Consider the following 24,479-nt stretch of genomic DNA (forward strand, 5'->3'; position numbering starts at 1 on the left):
CAAAAGCACCATAACACAGCATATGTGCATCTAACAGAGTGTACAGTATCCAAGCCATTAGAAGCATGGACAAGGTTGCTACAGCACTGCAGGCTGTGAGGGGAAATCTTCACAGTGCTGTGGAATTTACCGTTATCTGCACAGGAGGAATGAAGCAAACCTATGACTTGGGCAGAAGCAATAGAAAAATCATATTTAGCTTCTGTCAAGCAAAGCATGACAGAGGCTAAATATGAAGTACAGCAGGTATTTTAATCTTCTCATATTTTTAGGATTGATTTATGGTATTTCCTGACACACACTGTCTAAATATCAGTCTGTCAGGAAATTGCAGGTTCTTTCTGCAGCATGCTCTTTACCAGCTGATCTAATCCCTCCTTTTCACCTGAGGCTGTTTCCATTTGAAATAGAATTATGCCATCTGCTGGGACACCAAAGAAGAATAAAAAGTGACTTCCAAAAAATAGCTACACAGAAAAAAAAAAAAAAACAACCAAACATTTATTTATGCTTTTACAAAGGCACTTGGACTGTTAGATGCTCATGTTGTGCAAAGACCATTCTGCTGGAAAAGGGATGCACATAAAAAAGGCCAAATAGAGTAATCCTTATTAAACATGTTACCTCACTGTATAATGGATTTAAAATACATTTATTTTTCACTTTGAATACATGATTGAACTGTGTTCACTTGCTATGCAAACCTACTTGAATCTTTTTCGTATATGTGAATTCAACATTTTTTTCCTGACGAAACTCTCCTATTTAGTTTTCCCGGATGTAACGAATTCACAACAGCATGAGATTTACAGTAAAATTATTTTAACTCATTGCTTATGATTATTTCCCAATGAAGCTATTTTTGTAACTGACTTTTAGAAAATATCTGTGTAACATATTTTTAGTTATGCAAGAATTATTATATATATTATTTATAAGCTTATTTTTGCTGCTCACCAGTGCCCATATATAATTAGTAGCTCTCAGTTGCCTCCAGGTTTTGTCAGAGTAAACACATTCTCCTGGTGTTCACTTGGTGGGGTGGATATGAATGGCTTTGTGTCAGTAGAACCATGATATAATTATTGCAACGAGTCACCTAGCATGTTCCCATGTATTTCCTCCATTCTGCAATTTAACATTTCAGGAACAGCAGGGTTCAATTCATTTGATAGCTCTTTATTTAAATCTTTTCCATAACAAATCCAACATTTCTGGTACTGGTACTACACTGCAGTGTCAATTTTCTCAGTTAATGGGCAGATTTCCAGGCATTTAATCATGCCCCATGTGTTTGTGACCAAGGGGCACCTCACTGTAGGAGGTGTAGTGGTGTAGGTTGACAAGTGTGTGAGCTCTGGGCAGACAAGGGTGTATATACAGCCTGTCTCCTTGGTAAGCCACAGTGAAAAATCATTGCAGTTCCAGCGTTGGTAAGATGTGTGATTACATTCTGATGCCTTAGCAAGAGGTCTTGCCTGTATACATACCCAAAGTTCATTTTTAAGAAAATAAGGGACACAGAGCAAGTGTGCGTCACAAAAGAGATGTCCCAGTGACATGCTGATTTTTGCCTGTAGAGAAAAAAAAGATGTGGAAGAGAGACTGCTTCCCAAAATAAGCATTCTGTATTCTAGTATAGCCAAATGCAGAGCCATATACTGACCTATGTGTATTCCTTGATGAAGAATTACATCATGAAAATTGTAATGTTGCATCCAAGACAGGTGAGCAACAGACAGGTTTAATGACAGGTCAGGACTGGGGCAGTAGGAAATGTAGCGGACTTTGGATTTGTCCTAGTTCTGCAATTAGTGCGATAATACCTGAAATACTATGCTAATTTCTGGATGTTATCAAGAGAAAACGGGGAAAATATTTTGAAGAATGAAAATGATCTAAAAATGTGTTGAGTGATTTGTCATTTCCTTGCAAAAAGAAGGGTGAAGACCTGACCACAGCTCTGAGGCTCCTCCACAAAGATATGGAGCTATTGAAGGGAGTAGGTAAAGATTCACAGGCTGGTAGTTTAAAATGTCACTGGTTAACAAAACTGAAAACTCAGTTCTCCCTGCTGCTTCTCTAACTGTTATGGCCACTGTCCCTCATGCTCCCTATGTGTGTCTTAGGGGGGACAGACTCTTTAATGTTCCACATCCCCTTGTGGGTAAATAGTGACTGAGCACAATGCAGGAATAAAAAGAAAGCATTTTCTGGTTAGAAAACAGCTAATGGGCTTATTAAACAGTTGCTTTAATTATTCTGTTAATTATAGACTCTTGTGTTGAAATTCACAGATCCAAAGGGAAGGTTAACCTCTGCAAAGTATCTTGCAAATTTCACTTGAGGCAGCCATTAATCTGAAAAGATATGCTGAAACACTTAAAAATTTTGATAGCCATTTGGATGTTTGTTTTTTAATTTTAAAATCATAATAACAGGGCTTTCCACTTTGCAAGTAACACAGCTGGCCAAGTGAATGTCATATGAAATATAAACCTTTTAAAGTATGAATCTATAACGGAAAGCCTGTCAGAGTTGTAATTATACTGCTGTAAAAGCCAGTCAGCATTGTCATACAGCAGCACTGTCACATGGAGCAGGAGTCACAGGAATGTTTTTGCCAACTGCTGCCTTAGAGATCCTTTCCTAAACAGCAGCAAACCGGGGCTTGTCTAGCTTAGGTAATTTGCAGTGCTGCAATTACATCAATAAGCTGCAAATTCTTAATGCCTCTGCATTAGATGGGCAGTGAAAGCTTTCTCTTAAGCTGCTGCAGTGTACTCAGGCCCAGAGCAAACACTTTGCGGGCTGCCTTGGCAAACCCTCATTTTGTAATGCCAATCACTCCTATTGCCTGTTCTGTGTGCAAGAAGAAAAAATTAGACAGCAAGTGTGAAAGGGGCCGATAGACTGCTAATAGCTGCTCTGCTGGGGACACAGAGAGCCATAATGCATATGTCAAAGTTGGTAGACCATGTACCCATGATCTGTAACAGATTTCAATAGAAGAATCAGCACAAGTAGGGTTACGCAATCTGTCTTCTGTCATTTTCTGTGACTAATTGATCACACTAAATACCTTGTAGATAGTTTTTTTTTTTTTTAAATAATGCTTTTTGTCATGCACATCCACTAAAATACTATTTTGCTTTCTAACTGAAATGAAAATAAAAAAGCTGAGTCAAAAGTGCTTCTTTTTATATGTATATGTATTTGTGCAAAGCCAGAATAAAACACTTTCTGTAGGGAAACTAACCTTAGTAGGGTGTCATATAAAATCCTTTGCAATATTTTGCTGGCCTTTAGTTGACTTTTTGCCTGCGCACTTGCAGCCTTTGCAGTCCCCAGCAAGGCACTATAAATGGCTGGACACTAACAAGTACATTAGTGATCCTAATGTGTTCATTGCGCTCTGCAGCAGCTTTTCCTGTGCCTTCCAGTAACAGGAAGAGCAGTACTGGTGGGGGGCTGGGGCTGAGACCCCCTTTGGCTGACTGTGGGCAGCTCAAAGTAATGGGACATTCCAGCCATGTGTCAGCATCCCACCTCACCTCAGCTGTGTACCAGCATCCCACCACACTGCAGATGTGTACCAGCATCTGACCAAACCTTGCAGCTCATGCCAGAAGCAAACTCAGTGATAAAATTTAACAGTCTACACCTGCAGGGATCAGCAAACTGGGGCAGAGTGATGGCACAAATCCACCATGGTTTAGATGTGGCCAGTCACCCTTAGCAGCAGGTACCTCACTTTCAGCCTCAGTTTCCTCAATTTTCATTGATTTCTCTTGATCCACTGATTGAAAGGGCCTATAAGTATTTGGTAATATTTAGTATTCAGTGAATTTGGTTACATAAGTAAAATGTAAACCTTCAAATGTGTCCATCCAATTAAAAAAAAAAAAATAAAGTTTTATGTCATCTTTGACACTTTAATTTTGTCTGCAATAATCCCTTAGCATTTACCTTCAGGAGGAAAATAGAAAACCCACTTCAGGACTGCTCAGGTTCAGATCATAGAACCCCTCAGAGGCCTAATGCAGTTGCACTAAATTATTATTATTCATTGCTGTGTCTGACTTTAATGTTTTTACAGTATTTTCATTACCCTTTCTCTCCTTGTGTTATACATTAGGCATATTATGTCTTAATTCAATGCTCAACTGCCAGAATAGTTGAAATACAATTTCCTCCTTTAATTTTGCTACATTCTCTGATGTGTTGTATATTTCTGTAATTGTAATTTTTGACAAGGTAACTAGACATATTTTTTTATTCTGTCAGGAAAGAGAATGTTTGTAAAATAAAGAGAACCATATCAGAATTCCAAAGCTGTGTCAACTTTTCCCAAAAGGCAACGTGATATACCACCTGGTAACAAACTTCAGGCACTACTGTCAGAACTGCAATTCTGTTCTCCTTCTAGCTTTCCTAAGTTTGACCTAAGGACAAAATACTTTATTTTGAGTCAAATTTGTCCTCAGCCTGATAAAATTTTCAAACCCAAATCTTCTAATTATCTGTGTTTTTTTTTTTCATGCTAAAATAGCTGACCTTTTCCTTTTTCTTCTTCAAATAGGGTGCTGAGAAAATTCTACTAATGAATGAATCTGGGGAACTGCAGGATCTCTTAACCAAAATTGAGGTAATTGTATTTCTGCAAATAAATATAAGACATTGCATTGGATATTTTCAATTGAATAAATTTCCTGTTTTAACAGTTACTTGTCTTCTGTTATGAACTTATGATCCCAAATGTTTTTTTCTCTTTGAATGAACGATATGAGAGTATCACAACCCAATTAGTTTGAGAAATGTGAATGACAAGAACTTCAAACCAAAATGTCCACCCTTATTTTCTCTTGATTTTGTCACAGCAGGAAAGGCAGGTAATTTTTACTTTCCCATAACTTTTGACACCATTTTTAATATTTAACCTTCACCATGCCCTGGGGGATGCAAGCCTCTTGTGTGGATGCTGAACCCCTTCCCTGTGTACTGCCGTGAATAGGCTGGGTACCTGCACATCTGCATTCTGACCAGAACTGAAGCTGCGCATCTACAAAATCTGGACAAATGCTGGAAGTTTCTGAATCCACCAATTTGCACAGATTTCAAATTACAAGTTATCACGCTTTTTTTCCAGCTCCTAGCTTGCCATGTACATTGAAGTTCTCTGGGTTAAGTTTGCCTCTTATCGTGGTCAGCTGATGCATGCTCCCTGAAGACTCTTGAAGTGTGAGTTTGCTCTCACAGCTTTGCTGTAAACTAGGAGCTCTACTGGTCACCAGTTTTCTGCTGGTCTTGTGCTCTTGGCCGCTCAAGGCATTTTCTGTTTTCCTTTGCATAGTCTGCATCAAAGTACATTTTGGGGAGACCTGCGTCATAATGTCTGGGTTATACGGATAGCTGTGTCCTTAGAAAAGGAATGTATTGCTTTTAATTATCTTGTTATTTTGAAAACACCCCTAATCAAATTAAGATAACACATAAACTTCAGAAGTATGTAGTATCAACATTAAAAATAGATAATGAGGATATGATATTTGTAAAACACACCGCTGAAAAAGCAAAGCTTCATCTAGTTAGTTTAACCCCAAAGTTTTTCTTGCCCTGCATTTAGCCAAACTACAGCATATGCTTTCCTAACATGCTCTCAGTAACTCTTTGTATACCATACACCTTTGAGTTTACCACTTTGTGAGGCATGTTGGTTTCTCATAGCCAATCTCCTTCTTGAGTTCCACCAGAAGTTCCAGTTAGGCTGAGCCCAAGGGTTGTTCACCCCTGTCTTATTAAGGAGATAGATTTAATACTGTCCAGCAAATCATGAACTGCCTCATCCCCTAAAAATACAGGTGGTACCTTCTGCATTTGTGTGGCCTGTTCCTTAACTCAGCAAAACTTTCCTTGCCTCATGATGTTTTATGTGTTTCTGTATAAAATGCAGAAGAACCGGTTGATATTGAACAACATTGGATAACTAACCAGAAACTATTAAACAAAACTACAGATATGATTAAAACATGCATCATTCTTATGGATGAATGCGAAGGTTAGCTAATACACCTCCTTAATATGTTTCATTATTTCGGAATTAAAGATCCTCAGATCCTACTTTGGGGGGGTTGCATAACATTATTACCTAGAGCAATGTGTGTCCTAAACTTGGGAAAGAAATTACATCTCTAAACCAAACAATGCCAGACTATAGCAGACTGATAACTGCTTATTGAATACAATCACTGCTTCACTGGCTTTTGTTTGTTAGTTTTTTGCTATTGTTTTTTTTTTTTTTAATGGGTTTGCTACAATTGTAAGGGTCAGTCAGGTTTTTCCATTACTGAAGATGCAGAAGGTGATGATGGAAGCTGTCATCAGGTCAAGAAAGGAATGGCCATTTTTCAAGGAACTGAGCTAAAGCAATTTTTCATTTGTTTTTTTTTTTTTTTCTGTAAGTTCTCTTAACTACATGGAAGGGTAGTTACTTACAAACCTAACAAACAATAATGAATGTAGAGATTAAAATATTATTCTCTTAAGATTTTAAGATTATTTACAGCAATGTCCAATGAAGTAAAATGCCATCATAAATTATAAAAGACGTGAGTACTTCTGAGATAATAGGAATGTTAATTTTACATTAAATATTTATCAAAAAGTTAATAGTAACTTTTAAATTAACATGTAGCTAATCAAGTAGCTTGCACGATGAAGAAGAACAGCAAGTTTATGAGCTACTGAGCAAAAAGCACCTTTTTTTTGTGTGTTCATCTGAGTTGTCTATAAGTGACTGCTATTATTAATGGTTTTGCAGAAAACTCTAGTTTTCTCTATGAAGCTACAAGAAAGACTATCTTATCTGTATATATTTTAGTATACGCTGGTAACAATTTGTGACTGATTTTTTAGTGGTGCATAATCCTCAGACTATGGAATTGTCTGGATTTTTCTTCCTTTGTCAATAAATCTCTAAAGTCTTTACTCAACAGTGTAATGTTAAAACCACTTATCTGTACTGTGGTAAGTCCCCAGCTTGGTGTACCTTTTATTTCTCTGATAGAGAACTTTAAGGCTATCGTTAAACAAACCAGCCACATTTTCAGCAAGTTAAACTTAAAAATGTCTTTGAATTTTCTTATTGTGTTCCCCAGTGCCTTTAATCCAATACAAAATAGAGTAAAATTATTGTTTTACTCAGGAATTAGGACAATTGAGGGAGCCCAAGCCTTGCTTGCAACAATTTTCTCTAGGTATAACTGTTGAACACAGATAATTCTTCTTTACACTTAAAGCTTCAGCATTTTACACCCATAAATTTGAATATACCACTTATTTCCTCAAGCAGTACTTGTCAGAAGCTATGAATTGCTTTCTGATATGATCAACTCTAACTGTAATGGGAACAATATGTTCAACACAAGCATGCAAATGCTAGAAATCATAATATCTTAATGTACAGCATAGGAAATATCAACATAAACTGCCTAGAGTTTAGATTCAATCAATTGCAATACTTCTTAAAATTGATCTAGACCTAAACTATATTAGCGTAATGTACAAAAGCTATCCTTTAGCTAACTATTTTGGCAAGTATAGACACAGGCTACTAAGGTATAATGTGACTGATGATCCTGCAGTGAGCCTCTCTGACCATTGCATATAGATCTGACCAAAGGAAAAGGCAGACATAATGGCCTTCCATGGTGGTATACTGTGAGATAGGGCAGTGGGTGTTGCTCAAGATGGGAACCAGAATGTGTGCTTTCATCTGTCCTGAAGCCCTCATTTTCTAGAGTTTATGGTAGTTGATAAGGTAACATTTTTGTCTTTCTCACACTCTTCTTTAAGCAGAGAGTCCAGCATCCTCACGAGTGCACCTCTTGTGGTGGCTTTGGTTTCCTGCCGTGCTCAGCGTGCCATGGGAGCAAGATGTCTGTGTTTCGGAACTGCTTTACAGACTCATTCAAAGCCCTCAAGTGTACTGCTTGTAATGAAAATGGGCTACAGCGCTGCAGGAGCTGTGCAGGCTAAGAATGGCATCTCCACATGTACAAACTGATTTTATGGCACTGCGCCAGTTTGTAATATGATTTTTTAAAATTAATCTGTTTATCCAGTTCAGTCAATAAAACTCCATTTGTAGTATACTTCTGTTTGCTTGGTCATTTCTGCTGTTTTAAATTTAGGTCTCTAACCATAAATATATATTTTCTCTCTAACCATAAATATATTTTTCTACTTCCTTTATAAAGACATTTGTAGTCTTTAAAAGTTATTGTATAATCAGCCCTTTGGATGTGGTGTCTTCCCTTTTTCTATAGGGTATCATGAGTGAGAGTATGTGTTTCTGCACAATGCCCTCAACATTACAGCAAAATGAAATTTAAGCTTCAGATAATTGAATAGTTGCTGCTTTCAAGATCAGTGAGAATGCAGATTTTGTGATATGGATTAGCCCAAGATGGCTGAATTTTAAGTAGCAAGAGAACAGAAATGTTTCTTGAAAGTCTATGAATCAGTTTTCTCTTTCAGTACTGCTTTGTGTTTTGTACTAAATAAATGTTGTTAAAGTTACATAAATTATTAATATAGTAGATATTAATAACTGTTGTACTATCTCAGAGATTTATGATCCTATATATTACAGTAGATCTTACAGTGATCAACTGAGAATATCAAATAGCTTTATAAATTGCATATAAAGCAACTGAAGATGAGATTTCTGCTTTTTCAGGTTAGTAACTGTTGTGGTTTGATTGGCTAGCCTGGCATGAGTGGTTTAGGGGTTCTGCTCCCTACAGGAGGGCCACTTCTCTATCCCTAGACAGTACAAACACTATACACACCTTTGTCATTTTTGGTGTGTTTTCCCACGAGCACAAGAGACAGCAAATAGACTCATTGCACTGTGTACTTTCCATATTGAAGATATTTCAGTTTGGAATAGCACTTATGCACGTCCACAGAGTATTTTTTAATAGGGTACTTTACTGGAGCACCACCTTCTGCTTATGTAGACCTTGCACATCTTCCTCCTGTTCTTATAGTCAGTTTGTACTGGCACAAGCAATACATAGGTTTAGCATGTTGTTGAAATTGGTGTTGGTTGTAAAAGACTTCCAAAATAAATGGTAGGCATTCTATCCTGCCCAAACTGCTTTAGCAAATGTCAAGCCATGTAAATTTTTTTGCTTTTTGTTCATTCTTTGTAAAGCTGTGCTCATTAGTGTTAGGTAAGTGGAGTTGACTTTACCAGATGCTGCTTAATCTGGTGGGGATCCCATTTTCCTTCTCACTTCCCCATACAACCTTCGTTTGTCTGTGATGGGAAACTCGGCTTTCCATGTTTTTGGGCACAGCATAGTTGTGGTATAAAACAGGATAGCTACAGTTGCACAATGTGTGGCTTACAAAAAAAAGCCTCTTCTGATAACGTTTGTGTTTCCTGATGCCTTATTTCCCTCATCTGAAACAGCAGACAACAAACTTTCCTCTACCTCCTCTCACTTGCTATGTCTAGAGGTGGCAGCTGTGCTGGAGAGTTGGACAAGCTGGGCTAACTAATCTTTTTGACCATTTCAATCTAAGGGAATTATACATATTCTATGAGATATTGAATGTGCAGGCTTGATTCTACTGCTCCTACAGCTTCTACAGTGAGCCTCAGAGGGAGTGTCTGGATTCTGTTTCTGATAAGAGGAGAGAGACGGTTTTCTGCAGAGGTCATTCACAGTGCTTAGCATCACTCCAGCTATAAAACTCTGAACTGCAGATGTGCTTAACTTATTACTGCCTGGATAAAAAGAAAAGAAAGAAAATACAGTTCCCTTTTTCTATTACTGTCATGTAGCCTCCACTTCTAGCTAATATTGTAGACTAGACTGCTATGATAAGGAATGGAATGTAACATAAATATTAATACCTATATGTAGAATGTTGTCATTACTGATGCACGAAAACTTACTTCAGTTGTTAACATGCTATGGATCTAGGGAGTGAGCACATTCGCAGTAGTGAATACTGCACTTAAGATGTCATAAGCAAATCTGTCCTTGAAGGAAATTACTGTTGAAGAAAATGCCAGTTTTTTTTTTTGTGATACTGCAATTCCACAGTCTTCACCCCAAGACATTTTGCTTGATGAGATAGTCCATATCACCATTCTTCTAAGTAAAGAACCATGTGTCCAAGCTTCTATAACTCGTCAAAGTATGTTACACATTTTCAGTTTCATTGAAAATGTTCTTCATTGACCTGGAATAAGGGTTTGAAGTAGGTTTTCCCACCACTCAGGCAATCAAAAGATGACTTATTTTCAGAGTAAGACAAATATACTAAGAAACTAAAAGTTTATTTCCTGATTTATCTCAGGGGCCATGAAAGAAACCTAGAGAGTCCTAGTCAAGGCACTACTTTTCTAACAGAGGCGCTTAACTTCTTCAAGCAAAGATGCAGGAAAACCTCCTTAGTTCTCCTTTTAGAAGTAGAAATGATGAAAGCAAAAGGTCATGTTCAGTAAACCCTTTTTTTCAGATACTTTTTATGGGAGACTAGAAGATGACAAAATAAAACACAGGAAACGTAGTACTCTCAAATGGAGCATTCCTCAGACACTATATATTTCTCAAGACACCTATAACAAGTTTCCAATACTGGAAAAGTTCTTTTCTCCTCTGTCATTGACTGAATTACCATCTTTTTCTCTCCAGCTCTATTTTCCTTGTAACAGCCTTCATGAAAAAAAATAATAAGTTGTGTGTTTTTTTTTTTTTTTTAAAGAGGGTGTTTTTATTACATGCTTTACCACCTTTGCTGGGGTTTTGAGTCTGGCTTCTCTGCTTGCTCTGTCTTATAAGGACTAAAGGTGACAGAATGGCAACATTACTAAGGCAAACCTAGGAACCAGCTCAGGGATATGACAGTTCCTGGTATAAGGTATGTATCAGGAAGCTAGCAGTACAACTTTCAAGTCATTCTGAGAAAGGACAAAGGAATGCAGCTCAGGTCTGATTTATACTGGTATTGCAACTTTGCTTTCAAGGAGTTAGCAGCAATCTCCTCTGATAAATAAAATTAATTCAGCTTTATCTTTGTATAGGAAACTTTCTAAGTTCATCAAGCTCTGCTGCTCTTGTTTCTTCCCTCATCACTACACTAAAGTAAGGATCCAAGTAGATGTTCTTTGGCTGTCGGCTCAGCATATTAACATATATTATAACATCTGTCAGAGAGCAAGGTAATCCATAGGCTTTGCAAAATACTCTTTTTGATCCTGAGATCTTGAGTTCTCAATCTTGTAATTTGCAGCATGTTTTCCAGTGGGCTATGTATTTTCCATACTTACATGCTACAGCCATCAGATGGCTTGGCTTTACCAGGATTCACGTCCTAGTACTTGACATGATGTAATTTGTTCTCTGATGTTTCTATAAATTCAGTTTTTCACTTCTTTTTTTTCCTCATGGGCTCTAGCTAGTGGTTACCTTCATGTAAAAGAACTAAAAAGTAGAAACTGAAATACAGGGAACTGGCTTCTACATCAGGGGCATGTGAGGTCTTGGGTGCTTGAACCTTCATGGTTAAATGCACGCCCTGCCATGGCAAAGGCTCTTACTGACTGACAAATAAAAGAATTGTTTTAGGTACAAGCAACAAACACTTTGTGACTCTTGCTCTGGGGACTGTATATATCGCCCTGACTGACTAAACAAATATGATGTTGCAGTATATAATGACCTGCAGAATACACATGCTTTGGTGACTTCATGACAATTCTGAAAGGAGAAAACTTTTGAACTAACTTTACCTAACTGGAGAAACTTGAAACAAAAAGAAATAAGAAGAGTGTTTAAAACAGAGGGGGAAATGAAACAGATTTAGACAGAAAACACTAGACTGGATATGGATAACTTCCTCTGGTGAATTTTTGGGAAAGAAGCAACTGCCTGTTGTGAGGTAGAGGAAAATATAGACGAGTACTTTCTAAAACAAAATCAAATGCTGATGTGATAGGGACTAGCAACCTAATTCATACCTGGCCCAAGATGTCTGCAGAGGTTAGGTGCCTGTTCAGTATCTACACACAATCACGCATGTGAATTCAGACCCATCTGAGATGAAAAAGTACTCGGAGAAGTTGTGTATGTGAAATTTTAGTGACCAGATGGTGATTAGGGGCTTTTTTTGAGATTTCTTTTCCTGAAGTTTGACCCCAAGGCTGAAGTAGTAGGTTTTCCTCTGTAGGTTTTGACTTAAAATATTTTTTCTTCACTTCATGTTATTAATATTGATCTGATGAATTTTAAGAAAAGAATGAATGTTTCTAATGCATGTGGCACTTTCCAAGTAAAAAGCCACGTCATACTGAAGAAAATAATGGCATACTCAATTTTAGCAGATGATCACATGTTGACAAGCCTACATGTACTTTCATTTCACATAGTCTCAGGCTGGAATCTGAGCATATAACTGGTCTTCTACTCTGCAGAAAATTTTACTGTTCATAAGAGCAGAGTGTAAGCAAATTTCTTACTCTAAATAGGGAGGAACACTTTAAGCAGAGTGTTCATCTTCCTCACTTTATTTTTTTTTTGCAATAATATTGGGATATTTCAGAGTAATATATTTCTCAATTGCACAGTTTAAGACCATAGTGATTATGAATTTGATCTAATATTACACTATTTAATATTACACCATTTAATAAACTTTTCTGGGTTTGCTCTGTTAGGGAGTAGCTTAGATTTTTAACACACTAATGGATATTCATATGCTGTGGAAAAAAATCCAGCTGTTTTCAATAAAAACTAGTGTGTCTGGGGGTTGATTTCCATTCAATCTCTGGTTGTTTCCTTGGAGTACTGTTTCTAAAGATGCATAAAAGAGATAGACTGTCTTACCTGCCAGCAGCTTACTGTAATAAAGTTTTTTATATTCATTTGGAATGATGAGAGTTTTTGCAGGCAATGCTACAAAAACAAGTTGCCTTTCAGCTCATATCTAAAAATTACATCAGGTATAGAGCTTACTGACCTCTGAACCTAATTCTAAAATTTGCTGAACTCAGACACAGTCCTCTTAAATCAATGCAAAACATTCTAATGTTTTAAATTCTTGGTTGATTTGGTCTAGGCTATCTTCCCTTTGTAAGTGATGCACTGTGAAATACAGAGTTACATAATTAATGCTATATAGCATATAGTATAAATGCCTCTTTTAAAATAAGAATGCAGTGTGTCTTGATGCTCTCCAAGGTGTTCAATCACTCTGAGTTGTTTTGCCGCACCTGGGAACTCATAATTATGAATGAATAGAACATGACAGGCCTTAAAAGAAGAGAAATTAATTATGCTGTAAGGAAACACGTATTGGAAGAAAACTTCCTACTTTTGACTCCAGTGTCACATGAAAAAAGGAACAAAAAGTTCCTGAGGGTTTTGGGGTTTTATTAATGAAAATAAGAAACAAATTTTACTGAGCTAAATTTTACAATTTTTATGAGTCAATACATAATGGAAGACACTGCAGGTACTTCTTTTAGTTATTGCCTTTGTATTATTGCATTAAAATTAATTTTATTCCTTAGCCTGAGATACATTATTTGACCACAAAAACTTTCAACAGGATATATTTATGGTCTAAATAATTAAGTAAGGAAAAGAATTTAGATTGGTTATCTTTTAATAATGTAGAGATGATAGTAAAGAACATTGTAATCCATTAATAATTTGAAAAGTAAAAATTATTAGAAATAAATCTTTATGTTTAGTCTTATTTTTCTTTCCTCTTGCAATGATTTGTTTAGGGGTGATGAATCAGGAAATAATTGCATTAGAAGGAAATAGCTGTTAAAAATGCTTGCAGCTTAAGCTGCTTCTAGTTTCTAGGCTCTACTTCGAAAAATTGGTTTCAAATTAATTAAAAGTTTTTTGAAATCCAAGAAGTTTTCCAAAGAAAAACCCTGTTGCAATAAGACATGAGGCCTCATTTTTTTCCCCACTAAGTGAAGGATCATCTTATTGAAAACCAAGGTTTATTTAAAAGATACTCCTCCCAACAATCAGATAATAAGTTCAACAAAAATTATTACCCTTTAGTGACCCAAAAGTTTAAAGCATATAAAAGAAATATGCTGCAGGTTACTGCCTTCTGATGACTGACAGTCATATTTTGATTTGGAGAAAAAAACTTTTGTAACTGTACAAAACAGGCAAGGGCTATGTAATCAGTCATAAGGGTTGATTACAAGCTATTATTTTCATTATTGACCTGATTTGTTCAAAGTAGAAAAATAATGGTAGATAGAAAGCCTTCAAATGTCACGATTTTAACGTGAATGCTCATCAAATTGCCACTTAACAGTGGCTATTTTACTTTATAAGTATTAAATCTGGTGGATGTATTTTTGCCTGTCATATATGGGAGAAATTCCTCTCTGATGTCAAGTCAGGTAAATTATAAATAAATGAGAATGATAAATCTAAGAAGCATCATCTAAATCTGAGTATCCTCTGAGCTAACGCCTGATACCAATTTTAAAGTGTTCCTGTTTGGGATTCTGCCCCTGATTTGAGCCAATGTCTGAGACTTTGAAGAACATCTAGACTGTGTCTTACCCCCAAAATTCATTTGCACATTATTTTTTCCCATCATATGACAGGTGGGAATAGCACACAGTATGACAGAGACATTGTACTCCAGCAAAAAGTCTCTAAACCTGTGGATGATACATTTATGTTAAACTTTATGTACTAAAATAGCTGGACTGAAAATGAGTGTTTTATACTGCCTCAGGGATCTAATAAGGCAGAGAGAAGAGTTCAATACCTCAGTCTGCAAAATTAAACAACTCAGTAAAAACTTGTAATTTTTTTGTTAAATAAGCACAAATACAATAAACAGTAATCTCATATGTTTGAGATAATGCAATCATTGCTTTTAGTGTTATAGGAAAATCAAGCAGCCTCTCATTACAGCTGGATGGCAATAACTGATGCTGATAAGTTTTTCTTTTCATCATAATCACGGAATAAAATTTATTAGAAAACTATCAAACAGCTGAACTACTTCTAACTTGAGTAGACTATCCCTCAAACAGCTGAGAAGCAAGAATAACTAAAGCAAGACAGACAAACAAAAACCTATCAGAAAGTTTAATCTGTACTCCTCTTCCTCAGTGTTCTAGAGAAACCCATTAGTGTGCTTTCTATGGGATGCAGGTTCGCTACCAGGCTCTTTGATATTTGGTGTTGCATTATTGCGATATCCCCCACAATGCCACAGGGCACTGAGTTGACTAGTGCTGTGCTGCCTTTTTCCATGTCCCCCATTTTTTTACCAGCTTGGGGAATAATGATCCTAAATTTATCAGTCTTTTCTCACATTCTCAACCAAATGTTCACATCCTGTATCAGAGAAAATTTAACAATAAAGTCCTCTCCTCTTTCTATAGCCACCATATCTGATCTTCCAGGACATTCTTCATGAGAAATATGGTTTAAAAAACCCTATAATATTTTTCCACATTTATCCTCCACTCCTTTCTCAGGTTTATGATGTCAGTAACTCATTCCTATTGCAGCCTATACTTGAAGAACATCTAATGCTCAATAATGCCAAATATATCATGCTGCACGTTATGCTTACCTTCAGCCAACTTGGTATATCTATAGCCCCAGTGCCCAGCCGGAAATCCTACTGTCCTGTCTTGGAGATTTCCTACTACCTGTCTTTCCTTACTGTGCTATAACTTATGATCCAGAATATCTTGCTATGCCATAACTTGGTTTTAGAATTTGATCCCAGATTCACTCATTTCATCTATCCCTCAAGGAGTTTAACTTTGCTTAATGGAGGTAGTTTATTCCACCCTCCTCTCCTAAATCCTCAGTTTGTGTGAGCCTTTGTCCTCTGACAAAGCCACCCTGAGTGGGTCTGTTCTCATCCTGTAACCAGCTGTCTTAAACCAATGTCGATCTGCAGAGAGGCAGCTTCTTTTTTCTCTTCTCTTCTCTTCTCTTCTCTTCTCTTCTCTTCTCTTCTCTTCTCTTCTCTTCTCTTCTCTTCTCTTCTCTTCTCTTCTCTTCTCTTCTCTTCTCTTCTCTTCTCTTCTCTTCTTTCTCTTCTCTTCTCTTCTCTTCTCCTTTCTTTTTTCTTTTTCTTCTCTTTTCTCTTTTCTATCTTTTTTCTTTTCCCTTTTCTTTTATCTTTTTTCTTTTCTTTTCTTTTCTTTTCCTTTCCTTTCCTTTCCTTTTCTTTTTTTTTGGCATAACTTCATGGTAAGTTTTATTTTCAAGAGTTTTATTCACTCCCCGAAGCACTTCTTTTCCCCAACATGGCCTTTCATGTCAATAGTAATAGAAATAATTGCAAATTGATAAAGGGCTTACTGACTGTGAATCTGAAAGTATTTCACAATAGTGAAGATCAGCACAGCAGTAACGAATGGTAAATCAGATTTAACATCCCTGTTTTAACATCCTTGCTTGCCTCAGAGACACTGAGGGAGAGAAAATTAATCTGAAGCTCCAGACAAAAAACAATCTTTGTTGATGCCCAGATTCATGCAGATGTTATCAGGAAGAAACTGGAATACAGTAAATTTTCTCACCCTAAAATTTTCTTTGCAGTATTTCCCCCTTTTTAAAGTATAAAGTTTCTGTTTATATCTGAAAACCTAGCAATTTCTGACTTTCCTTCTTTCCTTTCTCAGTTGATTCTATTAGATAACTAGAAATGATTAAATTAAGCATAGCTGTAACATAACTGTTTTCCCTTTTTAAATCTGATCGTGTATAAAAATCAAATATGTTGTAATGCAAATAAAAAAATTGAGCTTTCTGTTGGAAATCTGCTACATAACACTGAGTGGCAGATTCACCACGTCATCCCTGTTTATTCTGAGTGCATTTTACATGATATCACAAAAGGATCATATTTTGTCTGAAGGATTTATGTTTCATACTAAGAAAAGATGTCACAAGTTTTTGGAGCTCTTCTTCACTTTTGAGCTTTTTTGCTTAGTGATATTTTTTCTCCTGTAAGATACAATTGAAGCTGGCCGCAAATATTTTGTCATTTTGCACAGAGATTAAGTGCTGCTTCTGTTGGCTAAATACTGGAAAACATCATATCTATGAGTGACCACCATTGCCTTAATTGCAAGAGAAAATGCTTAATGATGATGACACTTGCATTAGGTGGATGCTTCCCCTAATTGAAGGAAAGAAAACAGCCACCCTTCATGGATGAAATAGTTTATGTGTTTTGTTATTAAATTAAATCAACCAAGTTAAAACTATTAACTAGATTTTAGCTTCCTACTCTTGTGCACTTCTGTTCTGTAGCTTGATATATATGTGTTCTGTGCAGAATGTTCTCTTTCATTTGAAGGGAGATTATGGAAAAAATATAAGTATTATTGACCACAAGTAACATCAGTTATTGAAAAAAAAACCTTCATAGACCTCATATCTTCCTCTCTTCAACCCTGGAAAGCTCCTTGCTGTATTTCGCTGTGTCTTCTAACTTCTCAGATTTTTTTTTTTTCTATTATGGAAATTCTTCACTCATTTTCTTTCTTTTATACCATAGAACCTTGAGTTGTTCACAGAAATTTGGGGTTTCTTTATTGAAAGAAAATAAAAAGAAACAGCTGTCTTTCTGGTCTGAGCTGGGGCAGAACATCATACAGACTCATTACTCCTTGGATAGGGAATTACATGAAATTTTGAAATCACATGTAAGTTGCTGGCTGGACATTTTTGTGTTCTGGAAAACAGCCACTTATATTCTGATTCTGAGCATTGACCCTCTGAAGCACAGAACAAAAGTTAAATCATTCCTTGGCATCTTCAGCAGTTCCTTTTAGGTCTACTTGATTCACCTTTAATTTCTACTGTGTCAATAATCCAGCTAACATAATTAAATAAACAAAATTTGTGTGTCTTGTATTATAATTATATTACATCACACTAAATTCCTAATGGTTTGAATAGTGAAAAGATATTTTGGTACACAGCATTATTGGAATCAAAGTCTTCTAGTGCAAGTAAGGAGGAATTTTTTCCTTTGCTTTAGAATTAATTGATTTTTTTTTTTTTATGACAGTGAAAATTAATCTGATTAAATCTATTAGAGCCTTCCAACAAATGGAAATTGCTGTCTCAGTCCAAAGTCAATGGTCATATTTAGGATACATTGAAACAGAGCAATCTCAAAAATCGTATTCAAGTGGTGTTAATGTATAACTTCACTAAAGGGGTCGGATAGATCTCTGATGACACTCTGGTCTCATGTTGCCTGTAAGATGCAATGAAATTACTTGCACTCTAGCATTAATTGTGAACATCCTTGCTGTGAAATTACTATATTCCTTTTTTTTTTCCCCCTGTCCTGTGATATTGGAGCAAATCACCATCCAGCACAAAGAAGTTTATAATAGTTACATTAAAATGCATGTCCTTTCTTCTTAATATAACATCATATATGCATAAATCTTATTTCTATGGGGGGAAAAGGACTGAGCAGAATAGCCCTAACCCAGAAGTAGTCTAGGTAGTAGTGTAGGCAAGCCAGAGTAGACAGTAAGACTGTGAGACCTGTAATGGGAAAAAAATAATGACACATAATGCTGTAGTTTGTTTTACTTATGCCATGTGGCCTTTTGTAGATATTCTATCAAGTTTAGGATTTTTAGCAATGTATCTTCTGCTGCAAACTCTGAAGAAGATCCTCTGCAGCAGTTGAACTTGTTAATGCATTTTTTTGATAGATTTTTGCAGCATTGTTTTCTTTAATAAAATAAAATATTTGAAACTTGCACACAGTAGTAGCTGTAGAGAAGCCAGAGGCTGGACAGAAACGTTGCCTAGATGTGCTCAAAGTGATGTGATCTGGGGGCAGTCATTCATGGTTCTATTTTTACTTCATTGGGGAAGGTCATAGAAACATGAAGAATATTGCTTGAAAATGACAGGCTGCCAGTAGTAATCATGCAAAGAGGACATGTCTTCATGATTGAATGAAACAGAAATTGTGGCACAGTAAATGGGATGTTGACTTTGAGAGCAATCCTAAAGTAATCAGTAACAGAGGGGCAGAAGTGTTATTTATTTCTGAGGAAAGTAGGGATACCTTTGAGAAACAAGATCAGCCAAAAGGTGTCATTGCTTCTCTCCAACCTTGCTTAATGATATATCTATATGAATGATGTAAATAAGATGGGGATTTTTGTAAATGAGAACTATGATGAGCAGGAGTGAACAGGCAGTGCAACCCGTTCTAGAAGAAATGTTAATTTCCTTTGGATTTTAAGTTCCTGCTAAAAAATAGATGCTGATTGTTAAGGTACCTCTCTTACTTCAGGGGTTTACTCACTCTAATTTAAGCTGCTCTAATTTAAGCTGCTCTAAGCTCATGACTTAAGTGCATATCATATATCACAAGAGATCAGTTAGATGAGTTGGCTGAATTTTAATGTGGTGGAAGAAATCCCTTTTGTGAGTGTTCTTGGTGTGCCAGTGTGATAGCTCAGGTGTCAAAGCTGCACAAATATTCCTTAGCATCACTTGATCCTGTATTTTTCTTGAAAGAAAATACTTTCTGCTTAGATATTTCACACCTAATGTCATATGTGGCCATAGTACCTGCACTGACAACAGGCCTGAGCCTATCATGTTACCCAGTATGCCAATGTGAAATATGACACAAAGGAACTATGTAACCTCCGTAATATGACACATGTTGGAACCATTATCTCAGCAACTCATGATCTCTGTGGAAGGTGAATAAAATGCTGTCAAAACCCAAAATGCTGATGCTGGCCTCAGTTTGGAAGGTGCCTTGTCAGCTTTGGCACACATTTATTATAGACCTGGAAGTCAAGCAGAAAGTTTTAGAATATTTTGGGGATTTGTCTAGTTTTCCATTCTCAGAGATAAGATAATACCAATCGGGGAACGAAGTTAAATAATTTGGCTTTTGCTAAATACTTGGAAACTGTGAAAGAGCCAGGTTTTCAAAGTAAAGTCCGCTTCTTTACTTCATCTTGAATTGAGGAATAATAATAAAAAAATATATGGTGTTTTAATAGTAGGGCGATACAAGAGATAGGTTCCTCATGGGGAAAAGGAGACTCATATTTTATTTTGGAATACCCTGCATAAGTTAAAAAGCTTAATGAAAGTGAAAAATAAATAAATGAAAAAAATCCCTAAGAAACTTCGGATTCCCAAAGCTGAAGCTACTATCTTCTTACTTCTTCAGTCTTGTTTGACAAATCCAGGCCTGCTGCCAGAGATGCTGAGTGCCTTTAGCTTTGAGCAGCTCTTGGAGGACCTCTTGAAGCACCACTCAGAAGAGGTACAAAGTGATGGTGTAGGAGAGCTGAAGTGCTTTCCTTTGCTTTCTTACTGCTGTACTGAATCATGATTTAGGTGGACAAAAGACAGGAAAGAATCTGCCTATGGCAGGCTGGAGCCTAATTCATCCTTTAGATCTGCACCATTCCTTCTGAGTGCTGCATGCTTAGTATTCCTCACTGAGAAAGTGCACAGTCATGCGTAGGTGGAATTGCAGTCAAAACCTGCCATATGTGGTTTGTGCTCTGAACTTTCACATCCCAATAACAGCTGTTTTTGGAAGTACGACATACACTGTAATATTGGCAATGAACCGAAGGGATCAGCTGAAACATCGCCAACCACATACTAGACTTGATTTTTGTGTGATATCACAACTTTGATGAAAATGATGGAAACGGCATCTGGAGCACATCAGAAGACAATATTCTTCCTAATAAGGTTGTAAATAAGAAACCAGCAGAGTAGGTAGAAGCCCATATGGGATATGCTGTATATTATCAGTGAAATTTTGTCCTGAAAGCATTTTATTGTCAGCAGTTTTACAAGATACCAGAAGTAATTCAAAGCATTTGGGAAGCTCCTTAATGACTGTATTGTTCACACGTTGGGTAAAATTTGTAGTCACACTGAGACAACTAGTGATACCACAGACATGTCAACCACACATTGTTACAATATGGTTTTGTCATATTGTTGCCTTTTCTGGTAATAAAAAAATGCACAAGAATAAGAAAATGCCAAGAAGCTAGCTGAACTTGATGGTTGTTCAGGAGTGTTTTCAGTGTTCCCAGTTGTTTCTGTCCCAGGCAATGCAGCTCTGCAACCTCAGCTTCAAGCTCTCTTTTATCATGACAGCAAAATCGTCACTGCTTTTCCCAGAGCTGCTCTTGCTTCTTGAGGGCTCACAGGTAATGCTGTGTACAGCGATGTAAGAGAGAAAGATCTGTTTACTTGCCTGCTGCTTTCTCTGCTGGCAGCGCAATTCCCTGTTTCCCTATTCTGTTGCTTAGAAAGCTTCTGTCACTTTGATCAAAAATGAATCATAAGAAAAAGGCACAGTAATATGAGAGAAAATTTCTGTTTGAATAAGAAACAGGGTCACTACAGCTCCTGAAATTTCAGGACAGGATAAGGTTAAAAGTGAAGGACAAAGCCTCCAGCTCTGGAACACTGGGTTTATGTTTTCACAAGAATAATTAGTTGCCAGTGGAAAAGGGCTGTTCTTTTTCATAGGAAATAGATTGCACAGAGACAACCCAGACCACACTACAGGTGGACAAGGAGATGTCTGGTGAGCATCAGCGTAAGCTGTGGACCTTCATTCACAGGCAGTTATACAGGAAGAGAGGCAACCCAGGATGAGATTAAAGGAACAAATAATGTACTGACATAAAAGGGAACCACTTCTTTTGCTCTAATGTGCCTAAACCATAGCTTAAAAGAATCTTCTTCAAAGAAATAATCTTCTTCAGCAAGTCAGTCTTTCTCAACCCAGAGGAACAAACAAATAGATTGTTGTTGTGGTGTTTTCTCTTCTGACCCATGCAAATATTACTGCATTTAAACTCGTAAAATTACATGAAAACAAGTTTTTAAAATGCTTGTGATTGTTTGGATGATGTAAGCAGGTTTGAAAATATAGGAATGGATCCATACTGTTTGTGCAACTGTAAATATGTATATGCAGATAATACCTTCCAAACTGAAACCATGCCTCAGAATATTTTAAGTAGGTCATGGGCATATTAATGATACACAAGTATGTGTGTGTGTATATATATATAATATATATGAACACCAAGTGTTCATAGCGATGTCGTTTTCTGATCCTTCGATGTCTGCTCTTCCTATCATTGTGAAGCAGAGTTCACCAAGCGTTGGATTGTTCACCCACTAATAGGGAACGTGAGCTGGGATTAGACCGTCGTGAGACAGGTTAGTTTTACCCTACTGATGATGTGTTGTTGCAATAGTAATCTTGCTCAGCATGAGAGGAACAGTGGGTTCAGACCCCTGATGCTTACGCGTGGCTGAGTAGCCACTAGCACGAGGCTACCACGAGCTTATGACTGAATGCTTCTGAGTCAGAATCCCACCTAGATGTTTGATGTTGTGCTGTTGCGTCATCTGTCACTTGAGATTGAGCCAGGAGATGACAGTCTTGTTCAGAATATGTGGGTTAAAGCCCTTCCTGAATCTTCGTTAGCGAAGACAGGCCTTCCTCATAGGAGAAGGAAAACTCTTCTCTTCAAACCCGGGCTGATGGAGCTCGTCTAGCCTTGTATGGTCTTCCATCAGAGAAGGACACTCTTACAAAACCTACGACCTGTGGACTTTGCTGTCACCGTCCTAGCTTGCTAGGCCGTGGCAGTTAAACCTCAGGTGTAAAGGGTGGGGCCAGTTCTACGCACACTGCCCTCACCTAAAAATCCACTGCACAGGCTGGAAGGGCTTACTCTCACTTGTCTATATGGACAGGCGAGGGTCAAAACCGCTGGTGACAAGGTGCATGGGAAGCTGCAGACCCAACCTTGCATGTGGATGGACCAGTGCATGGGTAGCTTTAGATCGCTCAGGAGATGACAGTCCTGGTCAGACACTTCCTGATTGCCTAAGCACCCTTTTTTCCAACCAGATTTGCATATCCCACATGCCTTTGGTCATCGTGCTTGTAGTAAGCATAGGTAAAGCCCTTCCCAAATCTTTGCTCGCGAAGCCAAGACATCAATCAATATATACTATTGATATAACATCTATATGTATACACATATATATAAACAATAATGTTTACACCATGAGCAACCATATGGGTGTCTGTAAGCTTTCCCTTTCATGCTTTGATATGCATCATCAACTATTCATCAAACTCGTATTCAGAGCGCATGCACTTCAGGATGCTGAATGCTTTCTCTGAAACATTTTTGTTGGAGAAAATGCAACAAATAACAAGGATATTTACGATAACATTATTTTTATATTGTCTGATAATTTTTCTGAGGTCTTCCAGCATCACTGAGAGTTCAAGAAACAAGACTGCTCATGATTTAGTAAGACACAGATTTTCCCTCCAGACTTGGCTCTGAAACTGAACCAAACTAAAGCGTTATCTTTACAGGGCATTTCTGCAGTCTGCCAAGAGATGACAGATTATAAAAATGCTGATGAATTCATGTAGGAAGTTACCAAGGTAGAGCTGTCTCTAAATAAAAATATAATATTTGTCATACAGATAAAACATGAAACTATACTGATCACTGATGATACTATGAACTGTGGATGAAAATATAAAATAAAATGTGCTTGTGTAGAATAAAAAATATTCTATAATTCATAATTTATAATATACAGTAATTTATATTTTTCTCCTGTAACATCAAATCCTGCTAATATAGTTTTAATTTGTCAGTGATGATAAGTTCATATCAGATAAATGTTTTGGTAGTAATTAACGAGCTTGGGGTATATGAAGGTTTTAGGCTGGGTTATATGCAGTGAAAAAAAGATCATTCAGTTCCTAATTTCAAAACAATGTTGTTTTCCATGTTCCTTTTCCTTCCTTCCTGCACCTTCTAACCCCACACTGACCAAGCACAGCACTTCAAATGTGAGGTTAAATGTACTGTAAAACACACTGGGCTCCTGTAATTCCCACCAAAATACCATTAAATAAAGAAAAGCTGCCAGGTGTAAAACCTGCTGATCCTTAGGGATGATCTAGAGGACATTTTGCTTTTAATAGTTTCATTCTTTGCCAGATGATTATTCGCTTATATTTCTGTCAACAGCTTCATCAGTGTATGATTATGACTTTCATGAAAATTACTGTACTATAAAACTTTCTTAACTGTGTGATCTTAATTGATTTACAGGAGCAGAAAGACAATGGAAATGTGACACCTTATTATTTTGCCCTCTGTTCTCAATAACATGGAATAAAACGACAGGCAGAACCTTTGCAAACAGTTCTTACATGTCTTTGAAAAGACCATAAGCTAAAGGGCAAGCAACCTTAACCAGCAGTAATCTACAAAGGTGTTTTAAAAAGGCACCTGAAGTGAAACACGCTGCTCAGGCTGGGGTTGGTAAGTTAGTCCAGCCCATGAGTAGCAG

At 37.0% G+C, this 24,479-nt stretch overlaps 1 protein-coding gene across 1 annotated transcript in view; it reads left to right on the forward strand.

Annotated features, from left to right (window-relative positions):
- GRXCR1 (glutaredoxin and cysteine rich domain containing 1) overlaps nt 1-8,153 on the forward strand; it is a 41,592-nt gene extending 33,439 nt beyond the window's left edge. Inside the window, exons 4-5 of the mRNA XM_061471774.1 lie at nt 4,583-4,648; nt 7,858-8,153. Of these exons, the coding sequence (XP_061327758.1) occupies nt 4,583-4,648; nt 7,858-8,037 (246 nt within the window). The 3' untranslated portion in view covers nt 8,038-8,153. The remainder of the gene's footprint in view (nt 1-4,582; nt 4,649-7,857) is intronic.
- Nucleotides 8,154-24,479: the final 16,326 nt, after the last annotated feature.

This window comes from Pezoporus flaviventris, unplaced genomic scaffold (assembly GCF_033815535.1).
Source record: "Pezoporus flaviventris isolate CSIRO_AGI_PZ_B2104156 unplaced genomic scaffold, CSIRO_AGI_Pfla_v1 ptg000002l, whole genome shotgun sequence".
NCBI classification, from domain to species: domain Eukaryota; kingdom Metazoa; phylum Chordata; class Aves; order Psittaciformes; family Psittacidae; genus Pezoporus; species Pezoporus flaviventris.